We start from the raw sequence: 21,392 nt of genomic DNA, 5'->3' as shown, positions 1-21,392 counted from the left end.
CCAGCTGTGCCACCTGTGTACACCCTTGGTAAAGCCCTTTATCCTTCCAGGATCCCAGCTGTTCCACCTGTGTACACCCTTGGTAAAGCCCTTTATCCTTCCAGGATCCCAGCTGTGCCACCTGTGTACACCCTTGGTAAAGCCCTTTATCCTTCCAGGATCCCAGCTGTGCCACCTGTGTACACCCTTGGTAGAGCCCTTTATCCTTCCAGGATCCCAGCTGTGCCACCTGTGTACACCCTTGGTAGAGCCCTCTATATAAGGTTACTAACAACTTAAACCGTCTGGGGACGGTGTAAGTTGTTAGTGACCTTATAAACGCCAACAAGCAGCATCATCACTGTTACTCGGACATAATTAACTACACGTTTCTGGTTATAAGATTCTAGGTTATCTATGCACCTTAGTGAGGCAGCTGCCACACTCCAGGAGGTTTACTAAAGTAAGTTTTAATATTAATCATCCAAAATTTGTTTAATTAAGCTTACGTAAGATTAACTTTCAGAAGTTCATTATATAAATTTTAACTTGGGCTAACTCGCTAAATTGAAATCAAATTAAACTCAGTCTTTATATCTAAGAACAGTACATAGACTTTACAGTAACTAAGTTCATTTTAGCCACAGTTTTGATGCAATTATGACAAAATATGTTTGATACAAGTGCATGTTCTAATGAGGCACATAATATGCGAATCATTTTCAGCAGGTTAAGCAATGTGACTATTACCACCTTATCATAAGTAACTTTATTGAAATATACACAAATACAGTTACATAGATTATCATACATAGCAGCATATTGTGTAGAGAACCTGAGATAATGCAACAAAGTCAGAGTGACTTATTTCTATTGGGGTCTTAGTGATAATTATTACTTATAGTTAAAAGTTAAAAACAGGTAAGTATCTTAATTATGTAAAAGTATTTACAATAAAATCAGATATAGTAGGGGAGAGATAAAATTAGGTATTTTCATACAAGAAATCACTTCCCTTTCTGCAGCCTTATTCATGAGGTACATTTTGGTTCTCAACTTGAACCCCTCAAGGAAGGTTCCTTGATGTTGGTGAGGGGCTCTTGATTTAGGGAATTGGATCTGTGCTCCAGTTCCCCAAATTAAGCCTGAATGCCTTCCACATCTCCCCCTCAGGCGCTGTATAATCCTCCGGGTTTAGCGCTTCCCCCTTGATTATAATAATAATAATAATAATCTCAACTTGAAGTGGCTCATGCTAGGCTGTCACTGGCTCTATAAACCCCATTAATAACAATGGGGACCTTTATTTAGGTGCTTGTGGCTCAGTTGATAGCAGCCTAAGCTCACTGAAGGACCTGGGATCAGTCCCATGAAAAATAGAAATATTGAAATAAGATTTGGGATTTTTAACTCGGGGTAGGAAGGGTTAGCTACCCTGGATAATGCAGGGTAGGAAGGGTTAGCTACCCATGATAACCCTGGGTAGGAAGGGTTAGCCACCCTGGATAACCCAGGGTAGGAAGGGTTAGCTACCCAGGATAACCCAGGGTTGGGAGGGTTAACCACCCAGGATAACCCAGGGTAGGAAGGGTTAGCCACCCTGGATAACCCAGGGTAGGAAGGGTTAGCTACCCAGGATAACCCAGGGTAGGGAGGGTTAGCCACCCAGGATAACCTAAGAAATTCAAGTGTCATCAAGGACACTGGCATCCTTCAGTCTTGTCTCCCAGGATGCAACCTACACCAGTCGACTAACATCCAGGTACCTACGTACTGCTAGGTGAACAGGGACAGCAGGTGTATACCTAGAGAGGGTTTTGGGGTTAAATGCCCCCATATTGACCCCATGAAAAGAAACATGCCAGGAACAAACCATGGACAGTCAGTATGTGAGGCAAACATGTTGCCAATTGATCCACAAGACATTAGCCATGTTAAGTAAAAGGGCACAAGTACAACTAATGCAACACTTTATTGTGGCAACGTTTTGCTCTCCAGGAGCTTTGTCAAGCCATTAATGGCTTAACAAAGCACTTGGAGAATGAAACGTTGCCACAGTAAAATGTCGCATTAGTTGCAATTGTGTCCTTTTACTGAACATATTGTCAGTAATTCTACCAACATTAATATGACATTAGCCATGATGCCCCTGTTCATCTATCATAAGCAGGAACCTGGTTGGTAACCAACACTGGAGTTTACCTGGAGAGAGTTCCGGGGATCAACGCCCCCGCGGCCCGGTCTGTGACCAGGCCTCCTGGTGGATCAGAGCCTGATCAACCAGGCTGTTGCTGCTGGCTGCACGCAAGCCAACGTACGAGCCACAGCCCGGCTGGTCAGGAACCGACTTTAGGTGCTTGTCCAGTGCCAGCTTGAAGACTGGTGTAGGTCGCATCCTGGGGGTGACGATTAAAGAATCTCATTGGAAATAAATACAAGTTACAGTAGTGTTACATTCCAGTTGATTTATTTTTTTTAATAATTATAATACAAATTTAATTTGATACAATTGCAAGCTCAGAAGAAATCCATTTATTATGCAATGCCCTTCCAGCAAACTAATCATATAGTTGCTAATGTACTACTTAAATCTTGACCTAGCATATAATTTTGGCCATGGTTTATCAGTGTAGCTTGAGTAATTCATTAAAATCACAAGTTCAGTGAGACAAGTTGTAATTGACAAATTGGACAATTACAAATAATTTACGTTTATTTTAAATTAGTTTAATGGTTTGTATTGTATGGAGTTGAATTAAGTGGTGAAATCAAAGCATGAGAATTTATAAGCAGTTCATGGATATTAAATTTATGTGAGATTTAATAGGTGCTTTTAAGCAATATTAGTAGAGATGTTGGCAGATGGGGAACTTTAGGCATTTTCAGACAGTGAGTGCCATATTTTTAGTCCTTTTTAGGTGGTGCAAATAATATAGTTCACATGTAATAAAACTTTGATAGTCACAAAAGAAAGCCAATAATTATGCACTGCATTTCAGGCAAACTAATCCTAATGATTAAATGTTACTTGAGGAGCTCACAAACATATCTACTTGGATGACTACCCATAAACTCCCTTTTAATATTAATAACACAATTGACATAATGTTTGGCAACAGAGCTACAAATGTGCAACTCAGTACAATGATTAATGATTCACAGTAATTTACAATTCAACACACACACCAGCATATAACCAACAAGGCCCCCAAAACAATGGGCATCCTCTCAGAAATGCATTACTATTTACCTCAGATAGTATTACTTACACTTCTACTCTTTAATTAATCTATACCTCTCACATATGGTATTTGTGCCTGTAGATCTACTACAGAACATCACCCAAAGCTAATAATAACTCAGCAAAAACTTGCTGTACAATTGATCATCCCCCTGTACATCTTTGATATCCCCATATTTGACTTGACTTGACTTAAAAACTTGATGTTCATAAAAAGCCATAAAATTTGGAACACCCTGCCTGAAGAGTCCAAGGATCCTTTACCTGCCAACTGCTTCAAAGCTACTGTTAAAAAGCGCCTTAACATGATTCCCAGCTGCTTTATCTACTTTTATTTTACTCTCTTCCCCACGCTCACATCCAACTCTTACTCCAAAAAGATATTATACCTCCCTGGCCATTGCATGAAATAACAGCTTCCCTCTCCATCAACGTTTAACAGTTCCTCAAAATATTACCCCTCTCTTCCCAATACCTCCAAATCCCCACTTAATATATCGATTCTTCTGTTTCTAACTGTCAAAACCATTCATTCTCTAGACTTACTCAGTTTTTAATCTCACTACAAAACTTTTTCTTATTCTCAGCAAAATTTGTTGACAGCATCTCACCCACTTTCATTTCCTCTCCTTTTACATTTCTTTACCACTCTCTTTACCTCTTATTTACTTTCCATATACTACTCCTTCCTTATATCACTTTTGCTTTGCAAAAACCTGTCATATGCTAACTTTTTCTCTTACCGCTCACTGTACCTCATTCCACCAATTAATCCTCATCCCTCCTGCACCCACAAACTTTATTTCTATAAAGTGGAGTACAGTATATTATACAGTTAGTGTGATTGATATACATAAACTACATTATAGAAAGTTATTTATTATGCAAATCACTTCAGGCAGCCTTAAAGCTAAATTATGATTACAAGTATACTCTCTTATATCCAGAAACTTCTGCTGCACATATATTATTTATTATAACTATTGTCATTATTATTACTAATTTAAAAAAAAAAAAAGAGTAGGTAAGACCTGCCTCTGGCTTATTACGGAGCTCTACATGTACACTGCTACAGTACCAAGCACCTGAATCAACTGTAGAAAAAGTTTTGTCAGATGAAGTGTTTTTCAGATAACTTTCTTAGGGACCAGAAAACTTTTGTTAGCAATGAGTTTTTGTGATACTATATAGTATCTATTACAGGTTGACCATCACTGATCTGACATCATCAGAACCTGTAGGGTGCCAGATTAGTGATTTTTTGTTGGATTACAGAGTGGTTAGGTTAGAATACACTTAACGCAACGGCGATATTTACGCATTGGCAATTTCACCCACCTTACCCTCTATTTTTGGCCAGTCTATCCAACTCATAGCTGTTTTATTAGTATTCCTTCTATTTTCTTGATTGAGTTGTGTGCGGCCAGCAGTAACAGCCTGGTTGATCAGGCCGTGATCCACCATGAGGCCTGGTCACAGACCGGGCTGCAGGGGCATTGACCCCCAAAACCCTCTCCAGGTATACTCCAGGTGTCAACAACCCAATAAAGTGGTCAGAAATTGGTAATTTGGCCAATTTCACACATATTTCAAGAGTTGCCAATTTCAAAATAGGGTTCAGAATAAACATGTGACATTCTTGGCACTAAAATAACATTTTCTCTGCTTATTAGTCACTTCTCCAGGCCCCTCTTATATTATGCCTACTTCTTATTTTGAATTTTTATTCACACAAAAAATAGAAGATTTACTGTTATGCAGTCTACTGCATTATTGTAACAATTGTATTAATAATGTCAACCCATTCATGACTGCATATTAGACTGGCCAGTTGGATACGTATTGGATGGTGGCGTCGTTTACTTTTGAACATTGGCAAAAATCAAACATTTCCACTACTCTGAGCTCAAGTTCAATATACTTTCCATTGTGAAACCAGTCAAAATCATATCTACTTCTGTAATGTATCTTCCATTCTATCAAATGAGATAAAAAAAAACGAGAATACTACCATAAAAAAAACATAAGAAAATACACCACAAAGTTACTGTTTTACACTAAAAACACAGTCGCAATTTTTTGCTCATTATGAATTGTTTTCTGCAGGATTTTTTTTTATATTCTTTGTTCATCAGTCACGTCTCCAGGCCCCTCTGATATTACTCTTGCTTTCTTACTTTCAATTTTTATTCAAACAAAAAATAGAAGATTTACCGTTATGCAGACTACTGCAATATTGTAATAATTGTACAAATAATGTCAACCCATTCATGACTGTGTATTAGAATGGCTAGTTGGACATTTATTGGACAATGACATCATTTGTTTACTTTTGAACATCGGCAAAAATCAAACATTTTCCCTACTTTGAGGTCCATTTCCAGGCTCTTTTTTATAGTAAAACCAATCAAAATCACCTCTATTTCTATAATATGTTTTCCTTTCTGTCAAATGAGACCAAGAAAACGAGAATAGAACGATAAATACTATATGAAAATAGACCACAAATTCGGCATTTTAATTAAAAAAAATGGTCGGAGTTTTTTTTTTCTCATTATGCACTGCATGCTCCAGGATTTTTTTTTTTATATGGTGCACACTGACCACACAGACCCATTCTCTCACATGTGGGTCTACCAGCTTTCTCCTGCTTGATTTGAAGCCGCAAGAATTTATGAGTATATATACGTCAAACACGGTACCTCATAAGATGTATATATACGACCAAAACAGTCAAAGGGTTAATATAGACCTTTCCATTAATCCATCTATGAAATTTTTTCAAAATTATGTAATAAACACCCTACATAACACAAACATGATACATACACCCACAGTATAAAAATTTACGTAAATATGAGATTTGTTTACCAAGCGGTTTGTAGGAGTGTTGGAACAATTACGTTTTCTCTGGTCAAATACAAGTCACTTAACTGTAGAAAAATATTCCTTTCATATGCCTTCACACTATAGCTATTCACAACCCTTGTGGGTTTATCACTTCTTTTTTATTATGATTATAATTACAAGAATAATAATAATAATATCATCATTCACTCTAAAAATGGTGTGTTGCATGAGAATGGGAGTGTTGCTGTTTATTTATTCTGTACTAACTTGTCAGAGCATCATTCCTTCTAAAAATGATGTTACATGAGAATGGAAGTGTTGCTCTTAATTCATTCTTCTGTAACACTGTGGAGACAACTTGTACACAATGTAAGGTGTTTGTATGAACATGTATCAACCATAACCAGACACTTCGTTCATTTATTTACATAGTAACCTACCTCCCACACCTGACTTTCTACAAATATATACTTTTCACCGCTCACCCTACATTAAGACCATTAAGACTACAAATATTTTAAGGTAAGTAATGAGTGTACTGTATATGCATTTTATCACTCTAGGGTGCTTTAAGCCTCATAGTATATTATGTGTGGGTGGGGTGGCCAGGAGGGCTACCATACCTACCCACATCTGACTTCTTACAATAAATACTACTCACCTTTTGCCCTACATTAAGACTACAAGTATTTTGAGGTAAATAATGAGTGTACTGTGTGTGTATTTTACTTTTTATTGTTTTTAATGCCTAGTTCTATTGCTAACTTATTTATGTTAGTGTAAACTTGTTATCTGGCATTTATATGCATTTACAAGTGGAAAAAATGGCGTTCTGCTTTCCGGCGATGTCTCCTTTGCGGCAGTGGTCTGGAACCTAACCTGCTGTATAAGTGGGGCCCTACTGTACTATAAAATGTTCTTCTACATTGCTTAATTTATCTGCTTTTTTACCCCTGTAAGGAATTTATTAAGATATATTGTTTCCCAAAGATGAATACAGTATGCAAAAAAATGCTGCAAGCAGTAATGACTATGTGTTGTTTTCCTGGCAGATGGCAGAGCAGAATGGAGACGTGATGAATCCATTTTTAAAAGGACGGGGTATAATCCAAGGCAGTGGAATGAAAGTTATTGGTTCTAGTACTTCTTCTGGATCAAACACCAGTATGTCTGCTCGGTTGCCATCTTTTCGTGGACCACGTGACCTGACTTTGTCGGCATCATCGTCTGCAATTCCTGTGAAACCTAGCCTTATGACTAGAACTCGCAAAACATTTTCACCAAATATTCCTGTTAGAAGAGGGAAAACTGAAAGTGTGATGTAAGTGAATTTTATCAAGCATATTTAATTTTCCTGCATCAATAAAGGTTTGTAGAAAGGCTTTAACATGCCAAGGCTTTCATTACAGTATTAGTTTTACATGCATCTTCGGCCAAAAAATTATTTTAATGGGCAATTTATCAGTTATTATCTAAAAGGCATACATGGTTATTGATTTTACATTTATGTTATGAGTAGAGGAAAGCTATATAACTGAGGATACAATATCTTTCAAAATTTGTATATTATTGAAATATTTAAAGCTAGTTGGATGTTGAAGGAGAATATTGTAAAGTGACTCAAGTTTTGTAAAGGGTGAATTGCTGTTTACAATGAATATTAGAGTATCCAACACAACAAGTCAAATTAAAACATTATGGGGTCAGAGGCCATGCTTTCACTTGCTTAAAGTCATACTTCAGTGACAACACCTGCATGTGACCATTGATGACAGTGCTTCACCTACTCAACCAACCAACATAGGGCAGCATCCTGGGTCCTCTAATATTTCTCACTTATTTCAGTAACCTTTCTAATGCCTCTCAGAAACTTAACTAATTCTATTGACACGTGACAGCACATTTTTCTTTTCAAGGGCAGATCTTATTTCCCTCATCCACCTGGACCAACAACCTCACATTCAGCATAGATAATACCATCTATATCTTGTTTGGGAACAGAGCTTGAAATATTCAACACTTAGGCCACACTACACATGCACATTCGCATAAACGTATACACACCTATACAGCCTCTCCTCACTTAGTGACATACTCATTTACTGACGACTCAGACTTACGATGGGCTCTCTGACCAGTTTGCATACCTAAATAATGTATACTAGAGCTGATTTCGTCTATTCTGTTTATTACAATATACAGTACACTACCGTATAAACATTTAGAAATAGAGTAGACCATCATTTAACACAGTAGTTACGTTCCTGAAAACGCCTTGTTAGGCAAAACCACGTTAGACAAGCTGAAGAACTTATGGGAAAAATAGGGTTAGGTTCCTGGGAGCACCCAAAAAAGCCAAACAACTTTTTTTAGACCAACAGATCTTACAAAAATAAAAGTGAATATGTAATTGTAGTTCATTGTCGTGATGAGATTACAAATGCAGAAGAAAAAATAGTATTTCTTACCTTAAATTGTGGGTGCTGGTGTTTGTAGATGATTGTGAAGAGAGTGGAGAGTTGTGCTGTGGCCCTACTGGGCTAAGGTGGATGGTAAACGTAATGGTACTGAAGTCGATGGTTGTACTGGAGTGTACATAAATTCTGTAAGGGATTACTGTTCTATTTTACCCTACAGTACATTATACAGTTGACAGTAAGGCATCAGCTACTCTAGACACTGTTTCAGGGTTCTCTTCACTGAAAAAGTCTAAGTCATTCAGTAAGTCAGTCAGTTAGTCAAGTCATTCATTCAAGTCAGTAAGTCATTCAGTCAAGTCATTCAGTAAGTCAGCCAAGTCATTCAGTCAGTCAAGTCAGTAAGTCAGTCAAGTCATTCAGTAAGTCAGTCAGGTCATTCAGTAAGTCAGTCAAGTCATTCAGTCAGTCAAGGCAGTCAGTAAGTCAGTCAGTAAAGTCAGTAAGTCATTTAGTCAAGTCAGTAAGTCAGTCAAGTCATTCAATAAGTCAGTCAAGTCTTTCAGTAAGTCAGTCAAGTCATTCAGTAAGCCAGTCAAGTCATTCAGTAAGTAAGTCAAGTCATTCAGTAAGTCAGGTCATTCAGTAAATCAGTCAGTCAAGTCAGTTAGTAAGGCAATCAGTCAGTCACCACACAAACTCATATTTACCTCATTCTCTTTGTGTACAGAATGACGTTTCATGGCTACAGGCTATCTCTTGTCTAGTATCTCTATTTTCTTCATTAATTCTAAGACTTAAATGCTTAAACCTTTTCTTGCAACTTTCAGCAACACTGGTATGCCTACTGGGTGCCATGATTGCTTGGCAGATTTAAGATATGGCAGTTATTATGTATCTAAGCAAACACAGCGAGCTACTGGCACAGGTTCGTCCAACACACGTATGAACCAAACTGAAGGTTGGAAGGGTGGTTGGGGTGGCTGATGCTGGCTGGGGATGGCAGTAGGTCTCCCCCGTTGACTTAATGATGTAACCCACAGCCCATCCTGCCCCACGGGCGACCACACACACAAAATTTTTTCCCCTTCCGCAACCATGTTAAATTAATTTTACGAAGTGTTAAACAAAAATATGCCGCAATTCTTCAGTCATGCTATAACCAAAACGTGCCAGACAAAACCAAGTTAAACAACGGTCTACTGTATACTAGCAATGTAAGTGGTGCAAAGGTGACATTAGTGTATGCTGTCAGTGGCCCTATAAACCACAACAACAACAAGGTGACATTAAAACAATATCAAAGATGGTTAACACCAACCTACTACCATTATAGTATGCTCTTCACTTAGCAATGAATTTGTTCACCGACCTGGTCTTAGGAACGGAACTTGGTCGTTAAGTGAGGAGAAGCTGTATAAGTTTTCAACTATTTTCTTAATAGCTCTTTTTCTTAGTCATTTCCTTTCATCTCCTTGGAGAAGTGGAGAAAAATCCTTCCTCTTGTGAGAAAGGTAATATTTGAGGATTCATGGAAACCAGTTAGCTGGACCTGAGCCCTGGTGGTGGGAAGTATAGGGCCTGCACTTTAAAGAAGGGCCATCTGAATTGTAGTACTGGCATGCCTCTAGTAAGACAATGATGGAGTGAGTGATGGTGAAACTCTTCTTTTTCAGGTCTTCCTACCTCAGCTGGAGATGACCAGTGTGTTAAAAAACATGACTATCAATTTTTTACTTCATTAAAATACTAGACCATAGGGCTCCACTTATATGGCGGGTTAGGTCCCAGGCTACCACCGTAAAGTGGAACACCCTTTTATTCACTTATAAATGCATATAAATGCTAGAGAACAAGTTTACACTAAACTTAGCACTGGCAGATTACTTAATATTCTTTTTAACATGGAAATTTAGGTTTTTGTGTGACAGTTCAGCATGAATTTTGTTGTTAAAATAATAATTACATTTCATAATTTTATCCTCACACACATTAATTAATTATTATGGCATTCTGTTAATGTAACTTAAGCTATACAGTGGTACTCCGAGTTTCATACAGCTCCCAACTCGAACAGTTATGTAAGTGTATTATTGTAAGTGTTTTTGGGGGTCTGAAATGGACTAATCTAATTTACATTATTTCTAATGGGAACAAATTCATTTGGTAACGGCACTCGAACAGCCTTTTGGAACGAATTATGGCCAAAACTCAGGGTACCACTGTACTCTGCATAACCAAGAACCTCTCAAAAAATATATGAAATGTTACCTACTTTTGATACAGTTATATAAATGCCTTTTGAAAATAAAATTTGTTTATGTAATTTATTAATAATAAATTTTATATACAGTGGACCCCTGCATACTGATTTTAATCCGTGCAAGAGGGGTCATTGTTATGCGAAATAATCGGTATGCGAATGAATTTTCCCCATAAGAAATAATGGAAATCAAATTAATCCGTGCAAGACACCCAAAAGTATGAAAAAAAAAATTTTACCACATGAAATATACATTTTCCCACACACAAAGAGAAGGATACATGCACAATAGTAGAGTAGTACATGCACAGTATATATTGTGCATGTACTAGTCTACTAAATGAAGAATAAATGACACTTACCTTTATTGAAGATGCAGCAATGACTGATGAGACACTGTGTCCTGGGAGTGCCTTTTCCTCCTGAGTACTGTAGGTCCTGTTTGGCATTTTCTTCCAGAACAGGCCTTATCACACTGTGTATGCCACTACGATTCTTAAATCTCTCAAACCAACCTTTGCTGGCTTTAAATTCACCAATATGAGCACTAGTTCCAGGCATTTTTCCCTGTTCACCTGGGTGTTAGTCGACTTGTGTGGGTTGCATCCTGGGAGACAAGATTAAGGACCCCAATGGAAATAAGTTAGACAGTCTTCGATGACACTGACTTTTTTGGGTTATCCTGGGTGGCAAATCCTCTGGGGTTAATTGTTTCTTGGTATTCTCAATAAGCCACACCAACAACGGTGCTACAGCAGCAGCAGCAGCTGACGGTGGTACAGCAGCAACAGACGATGCTACAGCAGCAGCAGACGATGCTACAGCAGCAGCAGACGATGCTACAGCAGCAGCAGCAGCTGACGGTGGTACAGCAGCAACAGACGATGCTACAGCAGCAGCAGACGATGCTACAGCAGCAGCAGACGATGCTACAGCAGCAGCAGCAGCTGACGGTGGTACAGCAGCAACAGACGATGCTACAGCAGCAGCAGACGATGCTACAGCAGCAGCAGACGATGCTACAGCAGCAGCAGCAGCTGACGGTGGTACAGCAGCAACAGACGATGCTACAGCAGCAGCAGACGATGCTACAGCAGCAGCAGACGATGCTACAGCAGCAACAGACGATGTTACAGCAGCAGCAGACGATGCTACAGCAGCAGCAGCAGCTGACGGTGGTACAGCAGCAACAGACGATGCTACAGCAGCAGCAGACGATGCTACAGCAGCAGCAGACGATGCTACAGCAGCAGCAGCAGCAGCTGACGGTGGTACAGCAGCAACAGACGATGCTACAGCAGCAGCAGACGATGCTACAGCAGCAGCAGACGATGCTACAGCAGCAGCAGACGATGCTACAGCAGCAGCAGCAGCTGACGGTGGTACAGCAGCAACAGACGATGCTACAGCAGCAGCAGACGATGCTACAGCAGCAACAGACGATGTTACAGCAGCAGCAGACGATGCTACAGCAGCAGCAGCAGCTGACGGTGGTACAGCAGCAACAGACGACGCTACAGCAGCAACAGACGATGTTACAGCAGCAGCAGACGATGCTACAGCAGCAGCAGCAGCTGACAGTGCAGCAGCAGCAGCAGCTGTACCACCAATAGTAGCGATGGTTGATTGGGGTTTACAGTGGACCCCCGCATAACGATTTTAATCCGTGCAAGAGGGGTAATTGTTATGCGAAATAATCGGTATGTGAATGAATTTTCCCCATAAGAAATAATGGAAATAAAATTAATCCGTGCAAGACACCCAAAAGTATGAAAAAAAATTTTTTTTACCACATGAAATGTTAATTTTAATACACACAAACTGAAAAAGGCATGCACACTTACATGACACTTACTTTTATTGAAGATCTGGTGATGATTGATGGGATGGGAGGAGGGGAGAGAGAGTGTTAGTGTTTAGAAGGGGAATCCCCTTCCATTAAGACTTGAGGTGGCAAGTCCTTTTCTGGGGTTACTTCCCTTCTTCTTTTAATGCCACTAGGACCAGCTTCAGAGTCACTGGACTTCTTTCGCACAACATATCTGTCCATAGTGGCCTGTACCTCTCGTTCCTTTATGACTTCCCTAAAGTGTTTCACAACATTGTCAGTGTAATAATCACCAGCACGGCTTGCAATAGCTGTGTGAGGGTGATTTTCATCCATGAAGGTTTGCACTTCAAGCCACTTTGCACAGATTTCCTTAATCTTTGTAGTAGGCAACTTCTTCAATTTCTCTCTCCCCTCCTCTGAACCAGTTTCCTCAGGTCTGGCCTCTTGCTGTTGAAGTTGATCTATCAGCTCATCAGTGGTTAGTTCTTCATTGTCCTCCACCAACTCTTCCACATCCTCCCCACTAACCTCCAACCCCAAGGACTTTCCCAATGCCACAATGGATTCCTCAAGTGGCATAATCCTCTCAGGGTTAGCCTCAAACCCTTCAAAATCCCTTTTGTCTACACATTCTGGCCACAGTTTCTTCCAAGCAGAGTTCAAGGTCTTCTTAGTCACTCCCTCCCAAGCCTTACCTATAAGGTTTACACAATTGAGGATATTAAAGTGCTCTCTCCAAAACTCTCTTAGAGTCAGTTGAGTTTCTGAGGTCACTACAAAGCACCTTTCAAACAGAGCTTTTGTGTACAGTTTTTTGAAGTTTGCAATAACCTGCTGGTCCATGGGCTGCAGGAGAGGAGTGGTATTAGGAGGCAAAAACTTCACCTTAATGAAGCTCATGTCCCCATAAAGTCGCTCTGCCACGTCTGTAGGATGACCAGGGGCATTGTCTAACACCAGGAGGCACTTAAGGTCTAATTTCTTTTCAGTTAGGTAATCTTTCACATTGGGGGCAAATGCATGGTGTAACCAGTTATAGAAAAAGTCCCTAGTGACCCATGCCTTACTGTTTGCCCTCCACAGCACACACAAATTATCCTTGAGGACATTCTTTTGCCTGAACGCTCTGGGAGTTTCAGAATGATACACTAATAAAGGCTTAACTTTGCAATCACCACTAGCATTGGCACACATCAACAAAGTAAGCCTGTCTTTCATAGGCTTATGTCCTGGGAGTGCCTTTTCTTCCTGAGTAATGTAGGTCCTGCTTGGCATTTTCTTCCAGAACAGGCCTGTTTCATCACAATTAAACACTTGCTCAGGTTTCAGTCCTTCACTGTCTATGTACTCCTTGAATTCCTGCACATATTTTTCAGCCGCTTTGTGGTCCGAACTGGCAGCCTCACCATGCCTTATCACACTATGGATGCCACTACGCTTCTTAAATCTCTCAAACCAACCTTTGCTGGCCTTAAATTCACTCACATCATCACTAGTTGCAGGCATTTTTTTTAATTAAATCCTCATGCAACTTCCTAGCCTTTTCACATATGATCGCTTGAGAGACGCTATCTCCTGCTAGCTGTTTTTCATTTATCCACACCAATAAGAGTCTCTCAACATCTTCCATCACTTGCAATCTTTGTTTCGAAAACACAGTTAAACCTTTGGCAAGAACAGCTTCCTTGATTGTCTTTCTGGTGCCCACAATAGTAGCGATGGTTGATTGGGGTTTCTTGTACAACTTGACTAGGTCGGCGATACGCACTCCACTTTCATACTTATCAATGATCTCTTTCTTCATTTCTATTGGAATTCTCACCCTTATTGGTGTACGGTTGGCACTAGAAGCTTTCTTGGGGCCCATGGTCACTTATTTTCCAGAAACAGCACCGAAAACACTGTAATAATACGAAATATTCCGAGTGTATGCTTGGATGTTACCGCGGAGGCTGGCTGGTAAACAATGGCACGGGCGGCACATGTGAGGCTGGCTGAGGGCGCACATTGGACGCGTCTCGGACGAAAATCGGTGAGCGGGTTTTTAATCGCTATGCGGGGCAAAATTTTTGCGATTAAAGCAAGCGGTATGCGGATTAATCGCTATGTGATGCCATCGTTATGCGGGGGTCCACTGTATTATACAACCTGGCCAGCTCGGAGACACACACTCCACTTTCATACTTATCAATGATCTTTTTCTTCATCTCTATTGTAATTCTCACCCTTATTGCTGTAGGGTTGGCACTAGAAGCTTTCTTGGGGCCCATGGTCACTTATTTTCCAGAAAAAGCACCGAAAACACTGTAATAATACGAAATATTCCGATTGTATGCTTGGATGTTACCGCGGAGGCTGGCTGGTAAACAATGCCACCGGCGGAACATGTGAGCGTGGCTCAGGCCGCACATTGGACGCGTCTCGGACGAAAATCGGTGAGCGGGTTTTTAAGCGGTATGTGAGGCAAAATTTTGGCGATTAAAGCAAGCGGTATGCGGATTAATCGTTATGTGATGCCATCGGTATGCGGGGGTCCACTGTATATATATATATATATATATATATATATATATATATATATATATATATATATATATATATATATATATATATATATATATATATATATATCAAATAACAAAAAAAGGCACAATACTGTGACTGGAACGATACACACATAACGTCGTCGTAAGCTTCTCTCTATTATGTACGGGTTATTTGTGTGTGTGTGTGTGTGTATATATATATATATATATATATATATATATATATATATATATATATATATATATATATATATATATATATATTATATATAAGCCTAGAGAACAGATGGATTTGTCAGTTAAAAATAGGAGAGGAGAGTTATTAAATGGAGAGTTAGAGGTATTGGGAAGATGGAGGGAATATTTTGAGGAATTGTTAAATGTTGATGAAGATAGGGAAGCTGTGATTTCGTGTATAGGGCAAGGAGGAATAACATCTTGTAGGAGTGAGGAAGAGCCAGTTGTGAGTGTGGGGGAAGTTCGTGAGGCAGTAGGTAAAATGAAAGGGGGTAAGGCAGCCGGGATTGATGGGATAAAGATAGAAATGTTAAAAGCAGGTGGGGATATAGTTTTGGAGTGGTTGGTGCAATTATTTAATAAATGTATGGAAGAGGGTAAGGTACCTAGGGATTGGCAGAGAGCATGCATAGTTCCTTTGTATAAAGGCAAAGGGGATAAAAGAGAGTGCAAAAATTATAGGGGGATAAGTCTGTTGAGTGTACCTGGTAAAGTGTATGGTAGAGTTATAATTGAAAGAATTAAGAGTAAGACGGAGAATAGGATAGCAGATGAACAAGGAGGCTTTAGGAAAGGTAGGGGGTGTGTGGACCAGATGTTTACAGTGAAACATATAAGTGAACAGTATTTAGATAAGGCTAAAGAGGTCTTTGTGGCATTTATGGATTTGGAAAAGGCGTATGACAGGGTGGATAGGGGGGCAATGTGGCAGATGTTGCAAGTGTATGGTGTAGGAGGTAGGTTACTGAAAGCAGTGAAGAGTTTTTACGAGGATAGTGAGGCTCAAGTTAGAGTATGTAGGAAAGAGGGAAATTTTTTCCCAGTAAAAGTAGGCCTTAGACAAGGATGTGTGATGTCACCGTGGTTGTTTAATATATTTATAGATGGGGTTGTAAGAGAAGTAAATGCGAGGGTCTTGGCAAGAGGCGTGGAGTTAAAAGATAAAGAATCACACACAAAGTGGGAGTTGTCACAGCTGCTCTTTGCTGATGACACTGTGCTCTTGGGAGATTCTGAAGAGAAGTTGCAGAGATTGGTGGATGAATTTGGTAGGGTGTGCAAAAGAAGAAAATTAAAGGTGAATACAGGAAAGAGTAAGGTTATGAGGATAACAAAAAGATTAGGTGATGAAAGATTGAATATCAGATTGGAGGGAGAGAGTATGGAGGAGGTGAACGTATTCAGATATTTGGGAGTGGACGTGTCAGCGGATGGGTCTATGAAGGATGAGGTGAATCATAGAATTGATGAGGGAAAAAGAGTGAGTGGTGCACTTAGGAGTCTGTGGAGACAAAGAACTTTGTCCTTGGAGGCAAAGAGGGGAATGTATGAGAGTATAGTTTTACCAACGCTCTTATATGGGTGTGAGGCGTGGGTGATGAATGTTGCAGCGAGGAGAAGGCTGGAGGCAGTGGAGATGTCATGTCTGAGGGCAATGTGTGGTGTGAATATAATGCAGAGAATTCGTAGTTTGGAAGTTAGGAGGAGGTGCGGGATTACCAAAACTGTTGTCCAGAGGGCTGAGGAAGGGTTGTTGAGGTGGTTCGGACATGTAGAGAGAATGGAGCGAAACAGAATGACTTCAAGAGTGTATCAGTCTGTAGTGGAAGGAAGGCGGGGTAGGGGTCGGCCTAGGAAGGGTTGGAGGGAGGGGGTAAAGGAGGTTTTGTGTGCGAGGGGCTTGGACTTCCAGCAGGCATGCGTGAGCGTGTTTGATAGGAGTGAATGGAGACAAATGATTTTTAATACTTGACGTGCTGTTGGAGTGTGAGCAAAGTAACATTTATGAAGGGATTCAGGGAAACCGGCAGGCCGGACTTGAGTCCTGGAGATGGGAAGTACAGTGCCTGCACTCTGAAGGAGGGGTGTTAATGTTGCAGTTTAAAAACTGTAGTGTAAAGCACCCTTCTGGCAAGACAGTGATGGAGTGAATGATGGTGAAAGTTTTTCTTTTTCGGGCCACCCTGCCTTGGTGGGAATCGGCCAGTGTGATAATAAATAAAATATATATATATATATATTATATATATATATATATATATATATATATATATATATATATATATATATATATATATATATATATATATATATATATATATATATATATATATAGATATTACGTAGAATGAAAGGGGGTAAAGCAGCTGGAACTGATGGGATCATGACAGAAATGTTAAAAGCAGGGGGGGATATAGTGTTGGAGTGGTTGGTACTTTTGTTTAATAAATGTATGAAAGAGGGGAAGGTACCTAGGGATTGGCAGAGAGCATGTATAGTCCCTTTATATAAAGGGAAAGGGGACAAAAGAGATTGTAAAAATTATAGAGGAATAAGTTTACTGAGTATACCAGGAAAAGTATACGGTAGGGTTATAATTGAAAGAATTAGAGGTAAGACAGAATGTAGAATTGCGGACGAGCAAGGAGGCTTCAGAGTGGGTAGGGGATGTGTAGATCAAGTGTTTACATTGAAGCATATATGTGAACAGTATTCAGATAAAGGTAGGGAAGTTTTTATTGCATTTATGGATTTAGAAAAGGCATATGATAGAGTGGATAGAGGAGCAATGTGGCAGATGTTGCAAGTATATGGAATAGGTGGTAAGTTACTAAATGCTGTAAAGAGCTTTTATGAGGATAGTGAGGCTCAGGTTAGGGTGTGTAGAAGAGAGGGAGAATACTTCCCGGTAAAAGTAGGTCTTAGACAGGGATGTGTAATGTCACCATAGTTGTTTAATATATTTATAGATGGGGTTGTAAAAGAAGTAAATGCTAGGGTGTTCGGGAGAGGGGTGGGATTAAATTATGGGGAATCAAATTCAAAATGGGAATTGACACAGTTACTTTTTGCTGATGATACTGTGCTTATGGGAGATTCTAAAGAAAAATTACAAAGGTTAGTGGATGAGTTTGAGAATGTGTGTAAAGGTAGAAAGTTGAAAGTGAACATAGAAAAGAGTAAGGTGATGAGGGTATCAAATGATTTAGATAAAGAAAAATTGGATATCAAATTGGGGAGGAGGAGTATGGAAGAAGTGAATGTTTTCAGATAGTACTTGGGAGTTGACGTGTCGGCGGATGGATTTATGAAGGATGAGGTTAATCATAGAATTGATGAGGGAAAAAAGGTGAGTGGTGCGTTGAGGTATATGTGGAGTCAAAAAACGTTATCTATGGAGGCAAAGAAGGGAATGTATGAAAGTATAGTAGTACCAACACTCTTATATAGATGTGAAGCTTGGGTGGTAAATGCAGCAGCGAGGAGACGGTTGGAGGCAGTGGAGATGTCCTGTCTAAGGGCAATGTGTGGTGTAAATATTATGCAGAAAATTCGGAGTGTGGAAATTAGGAGAAGGTGTGGAGTTAATAAAAGCATTAGTCAGAGGGCAGAAGAGGGGTTGTTGAGGTGGTTTGGTCATTTAGAGAGAATGGATCAAAGTAGAATGACATGGAAAGCATATAAATCTATAGGGGAAGGAAAGAGGGGTAGGGGTCGTCCTCGAAAGGGTTGGAAAGAGGGGGTAAAGGAGGTTTTGTGGGTGAGGGGCTTTGATTTCCAGCAAGCGTGCATGAGCGTGTTAGATAGGAGTGAATGGAGACGAATGATACTTGGGACCTGACGATCTGTTGGAGTGTGAGCAGGGTAATATTTAGTGAAGGGATTCAGGGAAACCGGTTATTTTCATATAGTCGGACTTGAGTCCTGGAAATGGGAAGTACAATGCCTGCACTTTAAAGGAGGGGTTTGGGATATTGGCAGTTTGGAGGGATATGTTGTGTATCTCTATACGTATATGCTTCTAAGCTGTTGTATTCTGAGCACCTCTGCAAAAGCAGTGATAATGTGTGAGTGTGGTGAAAGTGTTGAATGATGATGAAAGTATTTTCTTTTTGGGGATTTTCTTTCTTTTTTTTGGGTCACCCTGCCTCGGTGGGAGACGGCCGACTTGTTGAAAAAAAAAAAAAAAAAAATATATATATATATATATATATATATATATATATATATATATATATATATATATATATATATATATATATATATATATATATATATATATATATATTCACACCACACCACCAATGTGTGATGTGAATATAATGCAGAGAATTTGTAGTTTGGAAGTTAGGAGGAGGTGCGGGATTACCAAAACTGTTGTCCAGAGGGCTGAGGAAGGGTTGTTGAGGTGGTTCGGACATGTGGAGAGAATGGAGCGAAACAGAATGACTTCAAGAGTGTATCAGTCTGTAGTGGAAGAAAGGCGGGGTAGGGGTCGGCCTAGGAAAGGTTGGAGGGAGGGGGTAAAGGAGGTTTTGTGTGCGAGGGGCTTGGACTTCCAGCAGGCATGCATGAGCATGTTTGATAGGAGTGAATGGAGACAAATAGTTTTTAATACTTGACGTGCTGTTGGAGTGTGAGCAAAGTAACATTTATGAAGGGGTTCAGGGAAACCGGCAGGCCAGACTTGAGTCCTGGAGATGGGAAGTACAGTGCCTGCACTATGAAGGAGGGGTGTTAATGTTGCAGTTTAAAAACTGTAGTGTAAAGCACCCTTCTGGCAAGACAGTGATGGAGTGAATGATGGTGAAAGTTTTTCTTTTTTGGGCCACCCTGCCTTGGTGGGAATCGGCCAGTGTGATAAAAAAAAATTATGTATATATATATATATATATATATATATATATATATATATATATATATATATATATATATACAATTATATATAGATCTATATATATATATATATATATATATATATATATATATATATATATATATATATATATATATATATATATATATATATATATATATATATACTTCTATATATATAAATAAAGACACTCGTTCTTTCAGAGAAACACATCCAGATAAAGCACCAAAACGTAATCGTGAACGTGATAAAAAGGAGGGAGGTCGAGGCAGAAGCCGTGGAAGAGAGTTTATCCAGACTACAGGTTCTCTTTTTGGTGAAGGTAAATCATACAAGAAATTACTGTTTCAACTGTCAAACAAGAATACTTTTGTATGAAAATTTTCATTCATAAATTGTATAATTAAAAAGTTATCACCATTTATATTACTGTAGCCTGTAATTTATAGTCAGTAGACATGGATGAATGGTGCTATATGTAGACTTCAGTAATATGTCTCATACACATAGGTTAGGTTACCTAATATTATGTAATTGCTTTCTGCTTATTGCACATTATAGTCTCATACTGCACATTGGTAATAAGACCTTTCCAAAGCCTACCTTAAATAATTTTTAAGCACAATTCTAGGAAATAACTTAGTGAGAGATAGACAAGAGAACAAAAAAAAAATTTATACAGAGGTAGCTTTGGGAGCTAATAACTGGAGCAAACCCTGGTGTCACCATGAGGCCCACTTGCCGAAGAACCTGCAGCATCTTCCAGTCATCATCATTATCTAAGGTAGGGATGACCAACCTATGGTGCATGCACCAAAGTGGTGCATTGCATGATTGGAAGTGGTTCATTGCACTGTAGTAATAATAAAAAAAACCTACTCATACAAAAAGTATTAAGCAATAACTGATTTGAAGAAAAAATTATAAAAGAAATTTAAGTAACTTATAGCTAGAAAAGTTTTACTAAGAATAAATCTAAAACTTAGCAGTCATTTTTAGCAGTTTTATTATTTTATGCACATCATGTAGCGAATGTCATCTTTCATATTAATCTGTTTTCATTTAAAAAATATTCAGTGAGTAAGACTAGGAACAAATTGCAGTGAACACCCACACTGCATTTATAAGTTGCTATATATTCACCACACAGTGTTCTGCCCTTATCAGGAACATTGCACAAAGAGCAACTTTTGTACAGGAATTGTTCCATGAGTGTGCAAATTTGATACTTTTTTGAACTTGAGGTGCAGGGCACGAGCAGTGGCTGCAGTGTGTCACAAGCTTTTACCAGTCAGTTTACAATTGACACTCATTCTGTAGAGTAGTGCCTTGGTCTTTGTGAACAATTTAAGTTATGCACTTTTTGAAATT

The 21,392-nt window shown here is 39.2% G+C and overlaps 1 protein-coding gene across 2 annotated transcripts in view; it reads left to right on the top strand.

Moving 5' to 3' along the window:
- Positions 1-201: 201 nt before the first annotated feature.
- Polr3D (RNA polymerase III subunit C53) overlaps positions 202-21,392 on the top strand; it is a 96,991-nt gene continuing 75,800 nt past the window's right edge. Inside the window, exons 1-3 of one of the 2 annotated variants that reach the window (XM_070100182.1) lie at positions 202-442; positions 7,123-7,391; positions 20,225-20,343. In XM_070100182.1, coding sequence (XP_069956283.1) covers positions 7,123-7,391; positions 20,225-20,343 — 388 coding nt within the window. In that variant the 5' untranslated portion in view covers positions 202-442. The remainder of the gene's footprint in view (positions 443-7,122; positions 7,392-20,224; positions 20,344-21,392) is intronic. The other variant, XM_070100183.1, reaches the window with a different exon arrangement.

Source organism: Cherax quadricarinatus, chromosome 71 (assembly GCF_038502225.1).
Source record: "Cherax quadricarinatus isolate ZL_2023a chromosome 71, ASM3850222v1, whole genome shotgun sequence".
Classification (NCBI taxonomy): domain Eukaryota; kingdom Metazoa; phylum Arthropoda; class Malacostraca; order Decapoda; family Parastacidae; genus Cherax; species Cherax quadricarinatus.
The sequence above is the reverse complement of the archived record's forward strand: the minus strand, read 5'-3'. Positions and strand labels throughout refer to the sequence as shown.